Raw genomic sequence first — 18728 nt, forward strand, 5'->3', positions numbered from 1 at the left:
CACACACACACACACGCACACACACAGATACACCCCTGCCTTCATGGTCACACACACACACACACACACACACAGATACACCCCTGCCTTCACGGTCTCACACACTCACACACACACACACACACATAGATACACCCCTGCCTTCACGGTCACGGTCTCTCTCTCTCTCTCTCTCTCTCACACACACACACACACACACACACACATTCTCTCTCTCTCTCTCTCTCTGCTTGATGACAGGCACCAGGCAGTTGAAGAGTGTATGTTCTAAGTACAGATTCTGACCTGGCCAAGTAACCACAAGATGAAGAACCACTGAGCTCTTGAGCTAGCCCTGGTCTAACACTCCACGGTCACCCAATCTGTAAAGACAATGTCAAGGACAGTGGAGGCAGACACAAAACTAAAACCCTGAGCATGCATATACGGACAGGCTCACCCGGCCTCAGCCTGAGGGCCTGGCACATACCCGAGGCCTACAGCTCAGCGTGTAGCCAAGAGTGACCCACCCTGCTTGGACCCAGGACTTCACGCATGCTAGGCCAACATGCCGTCTGCCGAATCCCATCTCTAGACCACGCATCAGAAATGGAGCCTGAGCCGGGCGTGGTGGCGCACGCCTTTAATCCCAGCACTCGGGAGGCAGAGGCAGGCAGATTGCTGTGAGTTCGAGGCCAGCCTGGTCTACAAAGTGAGTCCAGGACAGCCAAGGCTACACAGAGAGACCCTGTCTCAAAAAAAAAAAAAAGAAAGAAAGAAAGAAAGAAAGAAAGAAAGAAAGAAAGAAAGAAATGGAGCCTGAAATCGAGCAGGAGCTCGCTTACCAGTGAAGACTTTTGCCTGTTTATCCCTCACACATGTATTATCCTCACTTTTCACTGATGAAAAGAGACGCCCGACAACACTGTGCCCCAGAAGAGCAGAAGTCCTCTAGTGACAGAGGACCTAAGAAATACAAGGGGCTGGAGAGATGGCTCAGTGGTTAAGAGCACCGCCTGCTCTTCCAAAGGTCCTCAGTTCAATTCCCAGCAACCACATGGTGGCACATAACCATCTGTAATGTGACATGGCGCCCTCTTCTGGCTTACAGGAGTACATGCAAGCAGAGCACTGTATACATAATAATAAATAAATAAATCTTAAAAAAAGAAAAAGAAAAACAACAAAATGGGAAGGACAGCGACATGCCCAGGACCTGACTTAGTTGGAAGGTCAAGGAACCTTCCAGAAAGAGGTGGGATGGCCCCCCAAAGCCTGAGAGGTAAGTGTCTGTTGGGATGAGAGAGGCGTTGAGGTCTGTTTCTTTTGGGTAGCATAGTTAGAGCCATTTTCATCTCAGGCCTACTGGCCACATCACCTCAGCTTGTCGCTGATACAGGGAAAAGCTCTCTGTCTAAGGTCAGGTTGATAAAAAAAAAAAACTATGCTTATGTTCAGCATATTCTGTGGCCTTGCTGCTCCTAGAAATTCGCCAACCATAAGTACAGCTGGCCCTAACTATAAACTCCACTCAGAACCAATCAAATTAAAGGTCAGCTGGAACTGCTTTGTCTAGTTAGCAAAAAATAAAACAAGTCAGAGGTAACTACCCTGTTTTATACCCCCACTGAGCTAACTGCAAGTTTTTGCCTTTCTGAGCTAACTCTGAGAAGCACACAATGTCACAGTTTGTCTCCTGAGTCCACTGTGTCCCTGACCATAGTCAGTCTTTGGGGTGTTGAGTTCAATAAACCATCCTTATCTAACTGAGCCGGGTGTTGGGGTGGTGTGCACAGCTTCCTCTAGACACTAACAAGAGGGAGGAACTTTCCAGGCCGAGGGAACAGCAAGTACTGAGTCAGACTAGGCAGCTTTGATGTTTTGTTTTTTATGTTTTTTAATATTTTTGTTTGATTGATTTTTGCTTTTGAGACAGGGTTTCTCTGTGTAGTCCTGGCCATCCTGGAACTCTGCCTCCACCTGCCTCTGCCTCCCGAGTGCTGGGATGAAAGGCGTGCACCCATCAATCACAGCCTGGCTAATCTTTTTACTTATTTATTTATTTATTTGGTTTTCGAGACAGGGTGTCTCTGTGTAGCCTTGGGTGTCCTCTACTCGCCTGTAGACCAGGCTGGCCTCAAACTCACAAAGATCTACCTGCCTCTGCCTCTGCCTACGAAGTGCTGGGATTAAAGGCATGCGCCACCACACCTGGCTTTTTCTTTTCTTTCTTTCTTCCTTTCTTTTTTTTAAGGAGGTGTTTCATGCATCCATCCCATGCTGGCCTCAAATTCACTGTATAGCTGAGGATGACTCTGAACACCTGACCTTCCGACTGAGGTTATAGCTCAGCTTCACTGTTAAAGGTTAGGTAGAGAACTCCCAGGAGAGGGGCAAGAAGTGAAAGGAGCCACTTGGACAGGGCCATGCCTGCCACACTGAAGAACTTGGTGGACAAGCTCTATAGGGAAAGACAAGTGTGAAACGGCAGCCTGATGACTAAATGACTCAAGGACTATGAGCTATTAATGGAACTAAGTAAGGGACTGAGGCTGATGGGCCGGCAGCCCAAGGCCACACAGGAAGCCAACCCTGGAAGGGGAAGTATTAAGGGCCCAGGCTTCCTCCACCCAGGGGTAGCTAGTTTGTAGCTCTCAGTGATAAGCATTCTGGGAGGCACACTCAGTGTTTCAGAACTTCTGCTTTCAAGGACAGGCGGGAGTTCAGATTTGTATTTGAAATCATGGGATCTTTTTAGTTTGGTTTCCTTGACAGGGTTTCCTCTGTGTAGCCTTGGCTGTCCTGGACTCGCTTTGTAGACCAGGCTGGCCTCAAAAACTCAAAGATCCACCTGCCTTTGCCTCCCTAGTGCTAGGATTAAATGCATGCACCACCACACCCAGGCCCCAGTCAAGATTAGGTACACCAAGCAAACATGTCCACAGGCGTAAGACTTGAGGCATTTAGTATTACCAGGGGAGCTTTCAAATTTTCAGTCCAAGGCGTAGGGAACCATAAAAGTTTCAGAGCGGGGTGAATTTCAGAGCGGGGTAGTAGGAAACCACTGTGGACTTAGTAAAAGCCAATCATGCTGGTAAGATGGTTCCGTGGATAAAGGCATCTGCCACTAAGCCTGGCAACCTGAGTTCTATCCCAGGACCCCGTGGTGGAAGGAGACTCTGACCTTCACTTGCGTACTGTGGCATGTGTGTACACACGGCAAGACACAGGGGACACACACACACAGCTAAATATAGGACTTGGGAGATGTGCAACAGGTGACAGTGTTTGCCACCACACCTGATTTCTGTCCTGGGTACTCACAAGGTGGGAGGGGACTCCTTCAGACTGGCCTCTGGCCTCCACCGGGGCAAGCGACGCATGCGCATGTGAGCTTACATGCACAACACGGAAGTGTAAAACAGATGAAATATTAAACGCAGTGACAATCTTCTAAAGTCCCCCAGTCTGAATGACAGATTATGTGCTTGGCCTGCCCATGAGGCTGTCCCCACAGGAGCTCACTTCCCCTGACCTCTTCTCCCTTCAGCTCCGGCAACACTGACCTTGTCGTCAGGCCCATCCTAGCTCAGGGCTCATCAGAGCAGCGGTTCTCCCCCTGTGGGTTGTGACCCCTTTGGGGGTCGCATGTCAGATATCCTGCACATCAGATATTTACATAACATTTCATAACAGGAGCAGCATTACAGATATGAAGCAGCAACAAAAACAATTTTATGGCTGGGGGTCACCAACCCTGAGGAGCTGCATTAAGGAGTTGCAGCACTAGGAAGGCTGAGAACCACTGGTTTATAACCTCTTCCAAGTGTCTATTTAAACACTGCCCCAGGGGTGCCTCTTCTGACCACTCTATTTTAAATTGCAACCAAAAATAAAGGGGGGGGGTGGCTGGAAAGATGGCTCAGGGGAAGCCGGGTGTGGTGGCGCACGCCTTTAATCCCAGCACTCGGGAGGCAGAGGCAGGCGGATTGCTGTGAGTTCGAGGCCAGCCTGGTCTACAAAGTGAGTCCAGGATGGCCAAGGCTACACAGAGAAACTCTGTCTCGGGGGGGGGGGGGGGGCAGGGGGGAGATGGCTCAGGGCTAAGTGAAATGCCTGCTCTTCCCGAGGACCTAAGTTCAATTCCCAGCAACCACATGGTGGCTCACAACCATCTATACTAGAATCTGATGCCCTCTTCTGGCCTGCAAGTGTACATGCAGATAGAACACTTGTATACATAAAATAAATAAATACATTAAAAAAAAAAAAACGGGGTGTGGTAGTGCACACCTTTAATCCCAGCACTCAGGAGGCAGAGGCAGGTGGATTGCTGCGAGTCTGAGGCCAGCCTGGTCTTCAAAGCAAGTTCAGGACAGCCAAGATAACACAGAGGCACCCTGCCTTGAAAAAGCAAGCAAACAAACAAACAAGCAAACAAACCAACCCCCACCCCCCCCAAAAATAAAATAAAATAAAATTGCAACCGGTTCTTTCTCCTATCTTTTCCTACAGGATTTTTCCAAAGTACACAAGCCACCCAACAATGCTTCAGTTGATAACAAGCAGTATATGTCAGAGTTCCCACAGGGTCATGCCACCTGGGGACACTATACTTTTCGCAGTTTGCATTCACACCCTCTACAATGTCACACAACAATGAAAATGCCCAAGATGCATTTCTCCAGACATCTCTTCTTCCTGACTTCCTACCAGTGGCCCTGATATCCCTGGGGCAGACTCCCTGAACGCAGGGTTCTTGTTGCATCACCAGGACCCAGAACAGCCCAGTAAAAAGCAAGTAACTCCATGCCACCAACTCAGGGAATTCGTCTGGCCTCCTGGGACAGCTAAGCAAAGGCTGACCGTCAAGCTGACCACACCACTGCAAGGCCCTCAGAGCAGGGGAAGGGAGGTCAGAGGCAAGATGGCACCACGACAAAGAAGCCGAGGTTCCAAAGACAAGAGCAGAGGAAGGGGCTGTGGCACAGCAGAGCTCGGAAGCGGAGACTGGGAGGTGAGACCATGATGAAGGGCCTCTGGGCCAGTAGCTGGGGGCGTGCAGCAGCAGAGGCCCCACCCTGCATGGAAGAAGACAAGAACGCTTGGGAAGGGCTGCACCCTTCAGAGCAGAGGAGCAAGCGCAAGCCAAAGGGGGGGCGGGGTGAAGGGAGAAGCTGTGAGGAAGTTGTTGCTGCTTTTTCTCTTGGCACTTAGAGAGACCCAGCATGGTGATGCATGCCTGTAATCAGGCGAACCTGAGATCTGAGGTCTCCGCCCTAGGCTACTGGGAAGGCTATTTCTGTAAACGTGACAAGGCCTGGAGAAGTAACAGAAGCCAAGCAGGCACACCTGTGAGGGAGTTTTCTTCACTGGGTCATTTGAGGCGAGAACACCCATCCTAAATGCAGGCCACGCCTTCTGGTAGCAGCCCACATGAAGGGCAGGAAGAAGGACGTTTTTTGCTTCTTGCCCTCACTCTCAATGGCAAGTCCATTTCTTCACTGGTATTAGGAGCCTGCTTCTTTAGGATGCCAACGTACACTGAAGACCAGCCGAGACATCCAGCCTCATGGACTGAACAGCTACTGCTTTCTTGGACCTTCCCATCAGGAGACGGCCATTATTGGACTAGCCAGATGACCCCTTGGAAAGCATTCTAATAGACTCCAAATATATATGTTCCATTCCAAATATATATATATATATGTGTGTGTGTGTGTGTGTGTGTGTGTGTGTGTATATATGTGTGTATGTGTGTGCGTGTGTGTATACACATACATATATATTCCATATATATTCTAGATATGGAATATATATATTCCATTCCAAATATATATATGTATATATATACACACATATATAGATATATATACATAATATACTCCATTCTATAAGTGCTGTTCCTCTGCAGAGCCCTGACTAATTCAGACTGTGGTAACAGTAGTTTGTTCTTGAGCAGCAGAAGTCTAAGGATGAACAGTTTCCCAATTTGCTGACAGCTCCTGAAGCCGCTCTGAGAAGCACCAGAGAGCAAAAACCCATGTGTGAACCGTTTGGCAAACGTATCAGGACAAATGCATTTGGTTATCCTGATCCATCTACTGTAAAAAGCAAGGAATTTAGCGACTTTTGACAACTTACAGCAAACAATGGAAAACAATGATGTTGGCGGGTTGTTCCTGGCATCTCTGGATAAGCTGACAAAGGAAAAGAGGGAGCTCCACAATAAAATTAACCAACCTCTAGAATCTCAGTATATGGTGATGAAGGAAAACCATGAACTCAGTGAGAAAACTGACTGGCTCCAGGTACCAATACACAGCCTAAAGATTTTAAAGTCTTCTCCCCACAGCCACAGAGCTCAAGTTGCCTTCGGAAGACTGATGGAATTACAGCGAAAATCCAAGTCCCAGCCAGGGAGGGCGCCAGCGGGTAAAGTGAGGGCATAGATTGGTAAGGAATGGGATGCTGTAACGTGTGGGGGAGACTCGTGAAAGGACCCTACTGAGGCTTGAAAACTTGGAACCTTCAGATTCCCAGAAGTTCATGTCACCTGAGGAAGAATTCTCCACAGAAGTCACTCAGCAGAAAACATGTCCCCACACCACCTCCTGAAATACCGTTTCTTCCGCCTTTGTGGAAGGAAAATTTGTGGAGGAAATTAATCTCTCATCATCAGTTTAAACCACCTGGGAAAAAAAAAATGCCAGGCAAGAGACTACTGATGTCCCTCAGGGCCACCAACAGTTGCCCTATCACCAGACTAAAGGCTAGGCAGCCTCCTAGACGGAGAGAGAAATGTCATCCATGAGGAGGTGCGCTGTGCTACTAACGAGCTTAATGGGGTTGCTAATTCACTCAAGCAGAGGTCCAGGGAATGAGCGTGGGGAAGGATTTTAAGGGCGTGAGATAATGGTGAAAAGAACTTAAACTGGCTGGGGGCGGGGCTGGAGAGGTGGCTTAGGGAGTAACAGCACTGACTGCTCTTCCAGAGGACCCAAGTTTGATTCCCAGAGTCCACATGGCAGCTTATAACTGTAACTCATACATGTGGTGCTCTGATATATATGAAAGCAAAACACCAATATACATAAATATACTAAAAAAAATGGGATGAGGCAGAGTTTATATATAGGATCACTGAGTGAAGATTCTAGGTTTAATATTGAAGTTTGCACAGTTAAGAAAGCCATAATGAGCCAGGCATGGTGGTGCACACCTTTAATCCCAGCACTTGGGAGGCAGAGGTAGGTGGATCACTGTGAGTTCAAGGTCTACAAAGTGAGTCCAGGACAGCCAGGGATACACAGAGAGACCCTGTCTTGAAAAACCAAAAAGAAAAAGAAAGCCATAATGGCACACACCTTTTTTTTGGTTGGTTGGTTGGTTGGTTTTGGTTTTTCAAGACAGGGTTTCTCTGTGTAACTGTCCTGGACTCCCTTTGTAGACCAGGCTGTCCTCGAACTCACAGAGATCCACCTGCCTCTGCCTCCCTGAGTGCTAGAATTATAGGTGTGCGCCACCAAGCATTGCTGATGGCATACACCTTTAATGCCTGTACTTGACGGGTGACAGAGGTTAAGTGGATCTCTGAGAATTCAAGGCCAGCTGGTCTACATAGTGAGTTCCAGGACAGACAGAGATACAAAGTGAGACCCTGTCACAAAAAGGAAACAGCAAAGGTATTTTGGTAGTTTAAACAAGAACGCCCTCATAGGCTCATATATTTGCTGCTTAGTCCCAGTTGGTGATCTCTCTGGGAAGAATTAGGAGGTGGGTTGCTGGGGTGGGCTAGGAGATTTCAAAAGCCTGGTCTATAGAGTGAGTCCGGCTACCACCACGCCCAGCTGAGGGATTTTTCTTGATTAGATCATTTGAGGTGGAACACTCACCCTAAATCTGGGCCACATCTCCTGGTGGCAGCTTATATAAAGGACATGGAAGGAGGAGTTTTGTTTGGTTGGTTTTTTGCCCTTTCTCTCGCAAGTCCAGTTCTTCGCTGGCACTAACACCTACTGAAGACCAGGTGAAGTCTTAGACTTTCTGTTGGAGTATCGGACCTTGGACCTTCTGTTGGGTGACAGTCGTTGCTGGGCTAACTGGACAACAGCTTACAGGCCTTTCTCCTAGGTTACCCTCACATCTCTTCATTCTGTCAGCTTGTCCTCTAGAGAAGCCCTGACTACAGACTTCCATGGTAATAGGACGGAGATGTAGGGCCTGCTGGCTCAGGGATGGGAGCAGGGACGTTGATGGGCAGAGGCCATGGAAAGGATCAGCAAAGGCCCATGGGCCATCTCAGAGGTGGCGTTACCATCTGGCCATTTGAGTCTGGAGGCTCAGAATAGAATTTGGAAGAAGGAAATTAATTTAAGAATAAGTGTGATGCTGCAGGAAGGTCGAGTTTTCATAAGGAAAAAACTAGGACAAGGCAATGAGCCGTTGGGGGACATGGACCAGGGGAAGAAGGAAGGAAGCCCAGAAAGTACACATAGAGAGGGAAGGGAAGGCGCAGCGTGTATGCGTCAGGGATGTGACCAGGGAAGAAATGGCTCACAGACCAAGACGGGGCTGGAGGTGTTCACCAAAGAGAAAGCAGGAGCTAGAACTGAAAAGACTGAAATTTTTTTGTTTTGTTTTTTTGGTTGTTTTTCGAGACAAGGTCTCTGTGTAACAGCCTTGGCTGTACTGTACTCCCTTTGTAGGCCAGGCTGGCCTCAAACTCAGCGATCCGCCTGCCTCTACCTCTCAAGTGCTGGGATTAAAGGTGTGCACCATCATGCCCTGCTTGCTTGCTGTCTTTTACAAGCAGACTAACACATATCCAAATATGTGTAGCCTTGCCTCCAAATTATCCTTGATTGGCTGACTAAATGCCTGTACTGGGCAGGGCATAAGTGAGGCAGGTGGAGGCCAAGGTTGGAGGGTTTGGAGGACAGGAGGATCATGGGAAGAGACAGGTAGAGAAGAGAAAGAAATGGGTTAGCAGAAAGAAAAACCATATGGCTGCGAAGAGGTTACTGTGACAATCGGTGAAAACAGCCCAGATGAAAAACATACGCAAGTCACATGAGAATAATGGGCGGACAGTAGCTCAGACAGGAATAATTAAAGCAAACGGCAGGGACTGTGGGGCTGGGAGGTAACAGACAGCTCATGGGGTTAGTTTCTGCGCAGCCCCAGAGTTTAAGGCATATTAAAAAATCTAACAGATGTGTCTTTTGTTGCTATGATAGCAGGATAAATAATAACTGCCATATAATTATATGTGATTAATAGCAATCATTAATAACCAAAACTTTCACCAACAGATTACCTGCTTCTGGGCCAGAACCTGCACAGCCTCGCTGATGGGCAGGTCTCTGGTGCCTGGCCTATTCCTTGGTGTCTCCCCATTCCTGGCCTACTCCTTGGTATCTCCTTATCTGCAATACGGGATGATGAGGAAAACAACTGTCGTTTACTGAGCTCTTACTGTGCACCTAACCAAAGGCTCTCTCCTGTGTATTTCCGCATTTCATTCTTAGACTAGTTTCACCAGGCTCACGTTACTATTACCCCCGCTGTACAGACGATAAAACAAGGCACATGAGAACAAAGAGGCACATCACATCGAGAATGTCAGCAGGAGCTGGCAAGAAGGCTCGGCAGTCAGGGGCACTTGCGGCTCTTCCAAAGGACTCAGGTTCCCAGCACCCACAGGGTGGCTCACAGCTGCTTGGGACTCCAGCTCCAGGATGTTTGACACCTCTGGCCCCCGAGGACACCTGCACACTCATGTGCATGCAGACACCACACACACACACACACACACACACACATCTACACATAATAAAAAATAATACTTTTCCAAAACGGAATGGGAGAGACAGCTCAGTCCTTTTCCAGGGGACCCAAGTTCCATTCCCAGCACCCACGTAGCAGCTAAAAACTGTTAACTCCAGTTTCAGGGACAATGCCACCCTCTTATGGCCTCCTCTGGTACTGCACACACATGGTGAGATGCATACTTGCAGGCAAAAGACCCATACACATAAAAGAAATAGAATAAAGAAACTAAATACAGATGGTGAGATTCAGACCCAGAGCTGTGCTGCTGAGCCACATAAAGCACCTCGCAGCTCATAGGGCACCTACATTACGTCATAGTGTCACTGTGGGGGGATAATGAAATGACTCACACACCCAGAAAATTGCTGGTAGCCACAAGTGGTATACTGATTATTGACACTTCAGAGAACCATCTCCTATGCCCCAGAACGTGAGCGGGTTGCTGTACATGACAGTGAGATATTCAGGCAAAAACTAAACTCCAAAGATGTGGGGACAATTCTGTATAACCTAGGCAGGCCAATGTGCTCGCAGGGGCCGGCCACATGAACAGCAGGGGGCGCCAGACAGAGATGCAATGACGGAAGCAGAAAGGCAGAAAGATTAGAGGAAATCGCACAGGTGGGGCTGAAGAGAGGGTAAGCCACAGCTTGAATCCATTCCTGACCGCAGGTTACTTCTCAAAGCTGGAAAAGATTTTTCCCTGACACCTATCGCAGGAGCCAGCCTCGCAGCCCAGTGACACTAAATAGGACTTCTGACCTTCAGGGTGCTAACACCGTGAATCTGGGTAGCACTGAACCAGTCGTATTTTGGTCATTAGTTTCTACAGCAATAGGAGCACACACAGTCACAGCCATCCTAGGCATCCCTGGCTCCATCATCACGACAGGAGACACTTTGACATTTTTAAATGGTGTTATTCCTAAACCGCAGACTCTCCTTGTGATGAAGTTTCCCACTAGGTACAGGCAGGGGGTGGGGGAGGGGTAGTGGATGGGTTGGGGTGGAGTGAGGAGTGAAGCCTAGTTATTACCCCATTGGTTGAATGAACAAACTAAGAGTCCAAGAGTAGAACCTACAGCCACACAGATAAGTGACAGAGGAACTCAATAATCCTCCTGCCTCAGCCTCCTGGGTACTGGTATTACAAGTGTGTGCCACCATGCCCAGCCCTATTTACTTATTCAATCAGGAAGCATTTGCTAGGCTCACTGTGTTCTCAGTGCCAAGCGAGGTTATGTCTGGAACCTAGTTCTATCCTTGAGATGCTCACAGCCTAAAGGACAGACATACAGACTCATGGTCCCCAGACAGCCTGACAAATGTTGAGACAAAGGGAAGGAAGCTTAAAGAGCTGTGGGAACTCAAAGGCAATGATGCTGACGGAGCCTAGAATCCGGGAAGGCACCTAGGAGGAGGTGACAAGGTGGCAAGGACTCAGGCCAGCAGTATATGGGCTTAGGGCTCCACAGAGAAGGGACAGTTCACCTGGGGACATGGTGCTGTAGCTTCCTGAGGGCAGGGAAGGGGGTGGGTGCTTCCTCTGGGCCTATGTTCCTGTGAGTGAAATGGGAACTGCAGTGTCTGCCAGGCCCTGGGGAAAGGTGGTGAGGGAGGACAAGGTGGGAGTGCAAGGGAGGCGTGGTCCTGGCTCAAGCCCTCACCGCACATGTAATGGTGGTGTGAATACAGGTCATCTCAGATCCTCGGTGACCCGATCTGAGGAACAGAGCATGAGCCAAAACTGTCTCCAAAGACCCTCCCCAGCCTTGACAGGGAAATGACATGACACGAAATTACAAAAGGGTCTTTATTTATAAAAAGTCAAATGGGGCCCTTGGAGTAACAGGACAGGAGGCAGGCAGCTTCTCAGGGGTCAGGGGCATTTGGGCAGATGCGCTTGAGTGGGGGGGCGCCCTCCGAGTCCTCTGTGTCACCCTGGGCTGCCTCAGGGACAGGTGGCACTGGCTCAAAGACAGGGTAAGCTTCAGGGGCCTGAAGAGGAAGGGCGGACAGGTGTGAGCTCCACTCTAACCCAGGAGTACAGCCTCCTAGCCTCTGCCTTTTCCACTTGACTCCCCTGGGGACCCAGAGTCTGGCCAGGGACAAAGTAACCAGAATGTAAGGCACCGAAAACAATGGCAACACTGTTTGGGGGAAAGAATATGATTTTTCAGAAAAGTGTATCAGCTTCGTCCTTGTAGGAAAAGGCAAGGCAGTGTCTTAGGATGTACGTCTGTGTGATGCAGGGGGCCTAGGCTCTAGTGCACGCCTAGGAATTGAAGTACTGCCAAGCTGCACTCTGAACCTAGATTATTTTTATTTATTTATTTATTTTAATCCTAAGAGGAACATCAAGATCATTTCAGGCTTCTAATGCTCTTAAATCAGCCATGATCCAGCCCTCAGGATGGTGTCTGTAACATTCCTCTTCACCTAAGAATCCAACCTCCAGCTACACCTTCCACTGGGTTCGAGGTCCGTATCTCCCTCCTGGACCCTAGAATGCAGTCTCCCTGCGCCCCCCGAGGCCCGCACTCCCCGTAAGGCCAGCCTCCAGCCTTTGACCTCTCTCACCTCGGCTTCCAGCAGTTCTGGAACAGGCTCCTCCTTGGTCAGCTTCGGGGGTTCATCGGTGCCGCCTGCAGGCGTACCCCCTGGGTCTGGAATGCCAAAGAGACAGATACCTACTGAGCAGGGAGAAGTGATGGAGGGGGGGGTGGGGAACAAACTAAACAGACTGGCCCTGATCACATATGACAACACCATGGGAGCCAGCGCAGGACACTGGATTGCCAAGGAAGGAAGAGTCAAGTTGGATCTTGTCAGTGGGGAGTGAGCCAGGAGACAGGCCGAGGAAGAGCAAGAGTTTAATTAAGCAGAGGGAAAGATGTGCATGTGTGTGCGTAGTGACCACATTTTCTATGTTGTACTGAGTTCAATTCCTGACTTTAGCAAGCTATTTCTCTGAGCCTCAGTGAAGCCATCTGCAGAGTGGGACCAGGGACCGTGATAGCACACAGGACTGCCGTGGGGGCCCAAGTGAGGAAACACAGGCGAAGCCCTTATACCACAGTGTTTGGCACATCGAATGTGCTAGCTAGCATTTCCACCCATTTGTTCACCCATTCATTCATTCATTCATTCATTCAACTTTGTTGCACAAGACCTGGGGCTCAGGGCCTAGGGCGTGTCAGACAAGCACTCTTCAGCTCGGCAGCATCCCCGTCCTAACATGTTACATTAGCAAAAGTATTTGGAACAATCTAGACATGACCCAGAGGCCCAAGCCCTGGTGTTCTTGATGTGGATGGGGAGGGAGGATTTCAGCAGCAACAGTTTGTAAAGGCCTCAGTGTCAAACTAAGGAATCGCAGGCCATGGGGAGCCATGAAGGATGTGCTTTTATGCTTTAGGAAAAGCTGTTCAGGCCAGACGTCGTGGTGTACGCCTTTAATCCCAGCACTCGGGAGGCAGAGACAGCCAAAGCTATACAGAGAAATCCTATCTTGAAAAACCGAAAGAAAGAAAAAAAAAAAAAGAAAAAGAAAGAAAAAGAAAAGGCTGTTCTGCAGCCGTGTAGAGGCCTCTAGAGACAGGTGAGAAGGCTAGAGGTCGAAGTGAGAAAGAGAGGCAGAGCCAAAGATACAGAAACCAACCCCACGTGGGAAACAGCACTGACCAGACAAGGGACCAACTACATAAAGGCAGAGGCGCTGAAGAGGGCTCAGGCCCACGGTGTTGGCTCTCTGGCTCTGTAAGTCTGGGCCTCTCTCTCTGCATGTCACGGTCCTTATGTATAAACAGGAATCACAATAGGATCACCGCTCCCATTAAATGACAGTGAAGATTAAATGAGAAAAACAAAACATAAAACACTGAAGTGCTCAGAAGAACGCTGAGCAGAAAAGGGTGTCTGCTAAGCATTGATCTGCTGCTATCAATCCCTGTGACTATCAGGACTGTTTATTCCCTGAGCAAGTATTTACTGAACATTTTTGCACATGCCACATGAACAAGATCGGTGTGGTTGACATGAGATGGTAACAGAAAAAGACAGTAAGCAAGCCAAGGAATAGATGTGCATGCAAATTTCAAATGGTGATGTGCTCTCGACAAATCTAAGAGCCAGAGGAAGGAGACAGCTGCTGGAGGTAACTTCTGTCAGGGTCACAGATGGTCCCCTGAGGGAGGCAGGATGGGGGGGGGGGGGGGGACGACACAGACATGACAAAGGTCCAAGGACACATGATAGTGGGTTCGACTTTGACGAGGAGAGGCCACGTGGTCCTACCTCTCTCTTGGCCCAGCTGTGGTGGCTGAGTATCTTCCGTAATGGCTTCTGGGGGTCCAGTTGGTGAGCCAGGGCGGCTGGGCTGGGGAGTCCCCCCAGGGCTGGGCTCCGTGCCTTTTTGCAATGAACCCTCTGAATGGAAACTCTGGTTGCTGTTCTCATCTGAGGAAGCAAAAGGCAAGTTGGTTGGCAACAGGGTCCCCAGGAGCTTCCTCTGCCTCGCCCCCATTCCAGAATCTCTACGTACCATTGAGATCCAGCAGGATGAGGGGGCCACCGGCTCTGGGACTGGTGCCCCTGCCTCGTCTCTCCCGGCCACGAGATCTCTCAGCCCCGCCTCCTGCCCTCCGCCTCTCCTGAGGGTTAGAAAGGTAAGCCAGAGAGCCAGTTAGTTAGTGTCTAGTGAGCTCTTACAAAAACCCTCAGTACAAATAGGGAAACTCAGGCTCAGAGAAACAAGAGGTTCTGCCTCAGGTTGTGTACACTGACTTAGATCTTGAACTCGGAGAAAGTGTGTGTGTGTGTGTGTGTGTGTGTGCGCGCGCGCGCCCATGCCAGCTAATAATCGTTACCATCTGCTTGAGCCCCACACTGGAGTCTCTTAAGCCAACTGAAGGCAGAGGCCAAGATGTGGAGGAAAATTGCCTGAGGTTGCACAGATGCAAGGCCTGTTGGGGTTTGGGCTTGCTCACCTCCTCCTGGGGATCCACCACAGGCACCCACTTGAAGATTCGAAGGGACGTGTCACCCACAGTCACCCAGCGCTTCTCCCTGTGGGAGGGCAGGAGACTGGCTCAGGGAGGCCCAAGTTGGAGCCCCACAGAGCTGGAGGGTTGGGAAGATGTGCTAGGGTAGGGAAAGCTTCGCTAACAGGGCACAGAAGCAGAAAGAGTCCTGCAAACCCCAAGGCATAGACGGATAGAAGTTGAAGCTGCGGTCCTGCAGACACCTGGGGCACTCAGCAGGGCGCCACCAAGGCCTGGCCAGGGGACTCAAGCAACGGAGACCCGGGGCCCCGCGCTTGCAAGAGTGTCAAAGCTTCAGGGGGCGGGGCATCCGATGAGGGCTCCCGCTCTGGGAAAGCACCACTCCGGACCACGCTTTGTAGACCTCTGGGGATTGCCAAGCCAAGGGGGAGCCCTGTCGATTCAGAACACCACAGCTGGTGGGCGGGGGCTGCCGGCCAGGAAAGGGCGGAAACGTTTGGAGGAGGAGGCTTGGCTGTGTCCCTGGCCCAGGGGCAGCGCTCACCATCTCCGGACCTTCTCGATGGTCGCCATCACCTTCTTGATGTCATCTTTGGCCCGGCTCCGGGTCTCGGCCCGTACGGTCCGGCCGGCCATGCTGGCGGGGCTGGGGCCAGGATAGAGCCCGTGGTGGGGCGGCCTGCGGTCCGGCGATCTCAGGCTGCTCGCCAGGCCCCGGTGCCGCTCTTTCGGCCTGCCGTCCCTCCGGGAGTTGGCCGCGCCCTCCCTCGCTCCCCAACGCCTCCGCGCGTCTCCGCCTGGCTTCCTGCGACCGCGCCCCGCCCCGGCCCGTCCCCGGAGCGGCCCGGGCGGCGCGGGCGGCTAGAGCCCCGGCCTGGAAGCCCGGCCAGCCCCGCCCCGGCCCGGGCCCGCCCCTCGGGGCGCACGGACGCACAGCGCCCTCTGCCCGCAGCGGAGAGGGAGAGCTGGGGGGGCAGCTGTGCCGCTGGACGCGCGCGGCCCGAGCGAGGCGGTGCGTTCCGGCCACGTGGGCACAGGGGTGCGCGAGGAGGGACTGTCCTGGTGGTGTGCGTCCGCGGCGGGTGGGCGTCCTGAAAAGCAGTGTGTGCGCGCGTCTGCCCTCTCCAGGCTGTTCAACTTAACTTGTTCACCCATTCATTCAGCAGTCTCATTAACGGTGCCATGTACGCGAGTGGAGATCGGGCCCTCCTCAGCCAGAACGGCGGAAGTGAAAAAGACACATGTAGATGAGGTAGGGGAGCAAGTTGGCATTCCTTGAATCAGGGTGTGTAATTGGTAGAGATACTTTGAAAACTGGCAGTTTTCCAGTGGAAAAACGTATGCCAACTCCATCTCTCAACAGTTCCACTCCCAAGCTGCCAACCCGCAACAGAAGAAATGTGTGCCGCCTAGCTTTTTGTAAGCTCGACACAAGCTAAAGTCATCTGTGGTAAGGGAACCTTGATTGAGAAAATACCTCCATCATGTTACCCTGTAGGTAAGTCAGTGGGACATCTGATATGGAGCCAGGCGTGATTGGCCCACGCCTGTAACCCCAGCACTTGAGAGGCAGAGGCAGGCGGATCTCTGTGAGTTCGAGGCCAGCCTGGTCTAGAAAGTGACTCTAGGACAGCCAAGGCTGTTACACAGAGAAATTCTGTCACGAAAAAACAAAAAAAGAAAGAACCCTCACTAGGACAAAACACCACGTCGGTATGAACACCAAACCGAGACATGTGTCTGGAACTCCTCACAGTAGAAACAACCTGGGAGCAACTCCTCAAGAGAATGGAATGGAAAACCAGTTATGACCTGTTTATACTAAGTGCACAGACAAAACAACCAGAGCGACCAAAGTCCTGTTATACCCAACAGTGGGGATAAGTCTTGACTAAAAGAAGCTGCATGTGACAGCATGCATTAAATAATTCTATTTATAAAAGTTTATAGTGTGAGAGGTCCAGACAATCATCCTTGAGGCTACAGGGAAACAGAAGGGGTTTCTGGGAGTTTGTCACACTGTTCTTCAGTCTATCAAATTTATTGTGTGTAGTTTTTCTTGTATATATATTTTAAATTATTTATCTATTTTTATTTTATGTGCATTGGTGTTTGGCCTGCATGTATGTCTATTCAAGGGTGTTGGATCTCCTGGAGCTGGAGTTAGAGGCAGGTGTGAGCTGCCATGTGGGTGCTGGAAATTGAACCTAGGTCCTCTAGAAGAGCAGCCAGTGCGCTTAACCATCTCTCCAGCCCCCTGCCTTGTGTATATTATAGTTCAACTAAAATTTTACTTGAAGAAAATGAAGGCTGACAAGATGACTCAGTAGATAAAGGCACTTGCCACCAAGCATTGACGACCTGAGTTCAGTAACCCACTCCTGGTGGCTCTCTGATCGATACACATATCATGCATATGCAAAATAGCTGAGGAGCTTTTTTCTTTAAAAAAAAAAAAAAGGCTGGGTGTAGTGGCTCACACCTTTAAATCCCAACACGCAGGATGGCAGGCAAATCTCAACAAGTTTGAGGCCAGCCTTGTATAATGAGTTCAGCCTAGCCAAGGATACATAATGAGACCCAGCATCAGAAAGAAGGAAAACAGGGGCTGGAACCATGCCTCGGTGGTTAAGAAGCCTGACTGGTTTCCCAGAGGACCCTAGTTTAGTTCCTAGCACCCACGTGGCACTGCCTGTAAATCTACTTCCCAGGGCATGGAATTGCCCTCTTCTGGCTTCCTCCGGGCACCCACACTCAGATGTACAAATGCCCCAACATACACATAAATAAAAAGGAAGGGATGATGAATGCATCTTGGTTGATTTCATTTGAATTTGGCCCATCAGTAGCTGGGCCATGTCGCTGTGGTGTGTGTGTGTGATGGGTGTTTGTAAAGTTTTGGGTGTGACTGTCCCCACACCACATCTGACAGTGTTTATGGAACCAAACAGCAGCAGCTTGTCACACCTACCTGCATGACTTTGGGCAAGCCATTTGTCTCGTTTCATTTACAACACGGAAACAGGTGACTGTGTGTCACATGGCATTTAGAATTGTGCCCGGCACATGTGAATACCCAGTCAGTTTGTGGCTACCGCTGACAGGCTGGCCTCAAGTTCACCTGGGATGCACTTCCAGGGGACTGTTGCCATCCTCCCTCAGGCCTCTACTGTCCCGGAGCTCATAAACTACCTTTTCTCAAGCCTGAATCCACCCATTGACCCTCTCTGTGCCAGAGCCCAAGACGGAGTAGATGCCGGGCCACCAATTGTAGAGGCCAAGGTGTCCAATCCTTTCAGTGGCTACCCCAGGTTGATGAGTTGCTGTTTGGTATGATCTCTCTGAAGCTCTTGTTCACGTGGGTCTGAATGCCTTAGGGCACGTGCATGTGTGTGAGAGGGCGTGTAACAGTAAGGCAAGGGCCGCCTGACTTCTGATCAGTGTGTCAGAGAGAGCAGAAAGCATCTAAGGTAAGTAGACCAGAAGAGCATGTGCCGTAGGTACACCCTAATCTGCGCAGGCCTTCCCTGGCCTCTCTGTGCATCTTGGCCCAGAGGGAGACCCTGTTTGCATTCCCCTGCCAGTTCTGCAGCTTCCCACGTCAGTTTCCCAGCTTTGCCCCCAAAGCAGCCCTGTTGTCAAGCTCTACCCACTTCAGGTCCCAGCCAGAGTCTCCTCCCGACAGGACACAGAGCTGCCTTAAAGGCCCAGGTTCCTATTCATGTTCCAACACCTGCCTTCCCACTCTGGCCCCTTCCCAGTCGAAGCCTCCTCACAAGCCAGTTACTTAGCTCTGGGCCAAGGAATCTGGCCTGAACGTAGTGGTGGGAAGGAAATATTTGGGGTCTGAGCTATGATTGGCCGAGCTCGAGCCACGCCCCTAGCCCTTTCCCCCTTTTCCCCCCCCCCCCC

The 18728-nt window shown here is 50.4% G+C and overlaps 1 protein-coding gene across 1 annotated transcript; it reads right to left on the minus strand.

Moving 5' to 3' along the window:
• Positions 1-11598: 11598 nt before the first annotated feature.
• On the minus strand, positions 11599-15661 carry Bcl7c (BAF chromatin remodeling complex subunit BCL7C). The gene is made up of 6 exons (XM_051145347.1): positions 15361-15661; positions 14802-14880; positions 14357-14465; positions 14110-14271; positions 12394-12479; positions 11599-11811 (listed from the first exon to the last, which is right to left on the minus strand). Exons 1-6 carry the CDS (start codon positions 15450-15452, stop codon positions 11686-11688), a joined length of 654 nt encoding a protein of 217 aa, XP_051001304.1. The 5' UTR covers positions 15453-15661; the 3' UTR covers positions 11599-11685.
• Between the last annotated feature and the right edge of the window lie 3067 nt (positions 15662-18728).

The sequence above is a fragment of the Acomys russatus genome, chromosome 5 (genome assembly GCF_903995435.1).
Source record: "Acomys russatus chromosome 5, mAcoRus1.1, whole genome shotgun sequence".
NCBI lineage: Eukaryota > Metazoa > Chordata > Mammalia > Rodentia > Muridae > Acomys > Acomys russatus.

Excerpts from the sequence above, each read along its gene's own strand:
- Bcl7c (XM_051145347.1), bottom strand. The coding sequence starts at position 15,452 with ATGGCCGGCCGGACCGTACGGGCCGAGACCCGGAGCCGGGCCAAAGAT. Across the intron at positions 14,272-14,356 it reads CATCCTGCTGGATCTCAATG|ATGAGAACAGCAACCAGAGT; the intron begins GTACGTAGAGAT and ends TTGCTTCCTCAG. Across the intron at positions 12,480-14,109 it reads ACAGCTGGGCCAAGAGAGAG|ACCCAGGGGGTACGCCTGCA; the intron begins GTAGGACCACGT and ends TTGGCATTCCAG.